The 4719-nt window shown below is 46.7% G+C and overlaps 1 protein-coding gene across 1 annotated transcript; it reads left to right on the top strand.

Annotated features, from left to right (window-relative positions):
• The first annotated feature begins 607 nt into the window (after positions 1-607).
• LOC137456242 (olfactory receptor 2AP1-like) lies at positions 608-1340 on the top strand. Its single transcript, XM_068167539.1, is given in 2 exon segments — positions 608-1056; positions 1058-1340. Coding segments are annotated over 2 exon segments (732 nt in total).
• Positions 1341-4719: the final 3379 nt, after the last annotated feature.

Raw genomic sequence — 4719 nt, 5'->3', positions numbered from 1 at the left:
AAATAAAGAAGACTTCTCATCATTTCCTGCACCATCTGTTATATTTCCTTGGTATGCTGTTTGTCATCTTGGGTGATGGAAAGGTCACCCACCCAAGAGTGACCCTGTTCCTTTCTTCTGACTGGAGGTTCCTACATCAGAGCTTGTTTCTGTCGGCTGGATGTGGAGCAGCACTTTCTGACCCTGCAGGTTTCAACAAGCATTGCCAGCTGAGGTAAGGCAAAGCAGTCAATATCTTCCTGAACTTTTCCTGGGGATTTCTGGTCTTTACCAAGTTCAGTAGCCACAAACACTCAGCAGTCTGTCCAGGTGTTAGAAATCGTACAGTTCTCCACAGGTGTATTGGTCTGGTGCAGGTGATCCAAACCTCCTCTGCAGTTCTGTGTTGTGCTTTCCAAACCCAAGGAAGCAAATGCTGTAAAAAGTGTGCATAAGACAAAATAAATCACAGTTATAACCTCTCATCTATTATGGTATGCAGGATGTTCAGAAAGAAAGTTAGCAGCACAACCACACAATGGAAGCAAGAGCATCTTCCTGCTATAATCACTCGATGGTCATAGGCCAATAATTCAATGTGGTGCTTGATGCTCTGTTCCAGGTCGGGATGGGTTCTGTCTCAGCTGGGTACATGGCAGATGGGGACTGCAGAAATGAAACAGTTGTCACAACATTTTTGCTCCTGGAATTTGGGACTATCCCAGAAGTACAATCTCTTCTCTCCTTCCTGTTCTTCACGATCTATGTCATGACTGTGATTGGCAACAGTCTCATTTTAGTGCTGGTGGTGGCTGACCAGCACCTTCACACGCCCATGTACTTCTTCCTGCGCAACTTGTCCTGCTTGGAGATCTGCTACAGCTCTACCATCCTGCCCAGGATGTTGTCCAGCTTTCTGAGTGGGGACAAGAGCATTTCTATTGGCAGCTGCATCACACATCTTTACTTCTTTGGTTCTCTAGCAGTCACTGAGAGTTTTCTCTTATCGGCGATGTCCTATGATTGGTATTTGGCAGTCTGCAAACCTCTTCACTACAGAGCTGCCATGAGCAGCAGATTCTTGGATGAGTGGCTTGCTGGTTATGGCCATCAGCTGCTTCCTGATTTTACAACATTCCTTCTGTGGGCCCAGGTTTATCAACCATTTCTTTTGTGATTTCACTCCGTTGATCAAACTCTCCTGCTGTGACACCAGCCTGACTGAGATGGTGAGGTCCATCCTCTCATCACTATGTGCACTACCCCCTTTCCTGCTGACCCTGGTGTCCTACACCTGTGTCATCACCACTGTCCTGAGAATGTCTTCTACCACTGGGATACAAAAGGCTTTTCCCACCTGATTGTTATTACTGTTTTTTATGGAAGCTTAATAACTGCTTACATCCTGCCAAGAACCAGGACTCTGAGAGCACTGAATAAAGTCTTCTCAGTTTTCTACCCTGTTGTGACTCCCCTGCTCAACCCCCACATGTACAGTCTGAGAAACAGAGAGGTGCAGGATGCTCTGTGGAAAGTAGTCAAGAAATGTGAAAATGTCCTGAAGGTCAGAATGTTTTGTCCATTTTCTTGCTCTGGAAGACAATGAAAGAAAATAATTTATGGTATTTGAAGGAAGATTCTCCTCTTTACATTTTCAGCACTCAGGGCCTGGTTACTTACCCCAGACTTTTCACTGTCCAGTTAGCTGATCTCACCTGCCTGAGCTGCCCTAAAGGGAGGAGAAAAGGTCATCTCTCTGCTTACCTGGCTCACTAGTTCCGATTTCAGCATCTCTGCTCTGGTGAGGCTCCACCTTAAATACTGCCTCCAGTTCTGGTGTCCCCAGCATAAGAAGGACACAGAGCTGGTGGAGTGAGTCCAGAGAGGGCACAAAGATGATCCAAGGCCTGGAGCAGCTCTGCTGTGAGGCCAAGCTGAGGGAGCTGGGGGAGCCTGGAGGGCACTCCAGGGGGACCTTAGAGCTGCCTGCCAGTACCTGAAGGGATCCTGCAGGAAGGCTACAGAAGGGTTTTTCATAAGGATGTCTAGAGACAGGAGAAGGAGCAATGGTTTGAAACTGAGGCAGAGCAGGATCAGACTGGAACTGAGGAAGCAGTTCTTCAGTGTGAGGGTGGTGAGACTCTGGCACAGGCTGCCCAGGGAGGCTGTGGCTGCCTGCTGCCTGGGGGTGTTCAAGGCCAGTTTGGATGAGACCTTGAACAACTGAGTTTAGTTGAGAGGTGTCCCTGTCCATGGTGGGGAGGGTGAAGTGGATGATCTCTGAGGTCCCATCCAACCTAAGCCATTCTATGATTGCCCAGAGCAGCTGATTGCAGTCCCTCTCCTCTGAGCAGTCAGCCATTTCACTTCAGAGACTTTGAGGACAGTTGATTCTTAGGTGACTAATTTAGATTTAGAGAGTAATTTTTTTTATGCAGTTAAGGGCAGGTCAGAGGAATGGATCTGATTCAGAGGGAGCAGTTTGATCTCTGCTTTAGAGTAACCACACCAGCATGACTCCAGCTGTCTCAGTGACACAGCTAATTGCATAGCCAGAATGTGGCACACTGGAAAAAAATTAAATGACAGGCTAGTAACTCTGAATTGGTTATGTTTTAGACATTTCATACTCATATGAGTTTGTCATTGTTGTCTCAGCTGTTGCCAGCCATTAACATGAACTTACTCCACACGTTTTCTCTTCTAGACTCAACATTGATGGAAAATGTAAGCACAAGGTCTATGGAGATGCCTCAACCAAAGTCCTCCTATAGGAGGGTTTTGTAAGGAAGTAGATGAAACCTCTTTGATGCCATCACGGGACACAATTAAGAGCACCTTGAAAGGTGGGAAGGTATTTTCATCTCATCTAGGCATACACACTGCAGTTATTAACTTGAGATAATCATCTAGCTTGACTTGAGGACTGCCTGGGTGAGGCTGTTGGGACACTGCACAACAGGCTGAAAGATGTTTCTAAGAGATAAATCCAACTGCTTTTGGTCAAGTTAGAAAAGTTCATTTTAAAGCTCTCTTCTATCCTCTAAGGTTCCTGTAGGATGGAAATACTCTGGTGGACATCAGTGCACAGGCTGTGAAGGAAATAGCAGCAGGAGGGGTGAATTGGTGCACAACAGTGAGCATCTCAACAGTAACTCAACCAGCACAGGAGAGAGCACCTGCTTTGTGTGTACCAGCACGTGAGCAGCTGAACCACAGCCACGGAGTCAATTCTGCATTAATACCTTAGGATGCAAAGATGGCTGAAGAAAGAGAACTGTCTTCAACCACCACAGAATGGCTTAGGTTGGAAGGGACCTTAGACATCATGCACTCCAACCTTCCTGCCATGGGCAGGGATGCTTCACATTTTTCTTGCACAGTTTTCCTCAGGACACTCACCCTCTCAGGTTGGCCACTACAAATCGCCTGAGATGTTAACATCCCTTTCATATTTTGTGTCTGTGGTTCAGATGCCCAAGCCACAATCTGTCACCCCAGAGGTCTTTAAGGATCAACAAAGAGAAATGTACACAAACTGGTGATTTCTTTGGCCTTTTGTGGGAGTCCCCTGCAGGACAGGCTGAGCCATCCTGTCTAATATCACTGTTTAAAGGCTTTTGCTGCAGCAGTTGTCTTTAGAAGCTTAAGGAGGGTGGATTTCCGAGGTAGCTACCCTCACATATTTCATGACCCATTGCAAACCAGGACTCTGCAAAGTGCAGTGGGGAAGTCACTCTTTTCCACCAACAGGACCTCTGCTGATTCTCCAAGGATGGCATTTGTAAAGATGTCAAAATTTCCACTTTGCCACAGTATGTGCTTGGGACTGGCAATTAAACCTCTGCAGGGGGAGATTTGCCTTTGTTCGAAGTAGAGAAGGCTGTGTTTGGTCTGTAGCTGGGAGAAGAGTGGAAACACCTCGTAACTGAAGGAGAGAAGCTGGGCAGAATCTGGTTGGATGTGTTAAAATATTGTTTTGCTCTTTTAAGCTATTGTGTGCCTTAATCACCAGCATGCCAGTAGAAAAAGCCAACTGAGAGGTGACAGCTGTGCCTTCTGACAGGCTAGATAAGCTTGCTGTGCAACGCAATAAAGGCCTTCACCTGTTTACATCTTGCCCTGGGAGCTGTGCTCGGGGTGAATTGAACATCTATATTACAACAAACCTCATAAGACTTAGGGTAGTCTTTGCAAAGCATTTTTTCCCTGGGGACCAGGGGTCTGAGCAAAGTGCCTCCAAAACAACCTTCACTGGAGCTAGGCAGCCCAAGATTCCCCTTGGAGCTGGTGAGGAGAAAAACATGGCTCACGTGGCTCAGTTGATCTCTTCTAGATATTGAAGGAGCAACCCATGAGCATAACCAAAATAAAGCAGTGTGTAAGTTGGCTGCCTGAAGACAAACATCTACCCTGGGGTAGCCAAAAGAACTCTCTGAGGCTTACATATGTAACACAGAACATAAGGGAAACCTACAGCTGAAGGCTAAGATGCGCCCCAGCACCTGATGACAACAGACATCTGTTGAGGGAACTGAGTGTCTCCTTAGCAGCTTTTCAGATGGTCTGTGGTGTGTTGTGTGGCTTCCAACTGTGTATCCAAAAGGCTGCCTGGCTTTAGACATTTGTGTAAATCTCATATCCTGTAGAAGATCCAAAGTGATCTTACTGCTCTCTACAACCACCTGAAGGGAGGTTGGAGCAAGGAGGGAGCAGCCTCTTCTCCTTGGTGGCAAGAGA

The sequence above is a fragment of the Melanerpes formicivorus genome, unplaced genomic scaffold, assembly GCF_026170545.1.
Source record: "Melanerpes formicivorus ecotype bairdi unplaced genomic scaffold, bMelFor1.0.p_v2 SCAF_119, whole genome shotgun sequence".
In the NCBI taxonomy this organism is placed as follows: domain Eukaryota; kingdom Metazoa; phylum Chordata; class Aves; order Piciformes; family Picidae; genus Melanerpes; species Melanerpes formicivorus.
The sequence above is the reverse complement of the archived record's forward strand: the minus strand, read 5'-3'. Positions and strand labels throughout refer to the sequence as shown.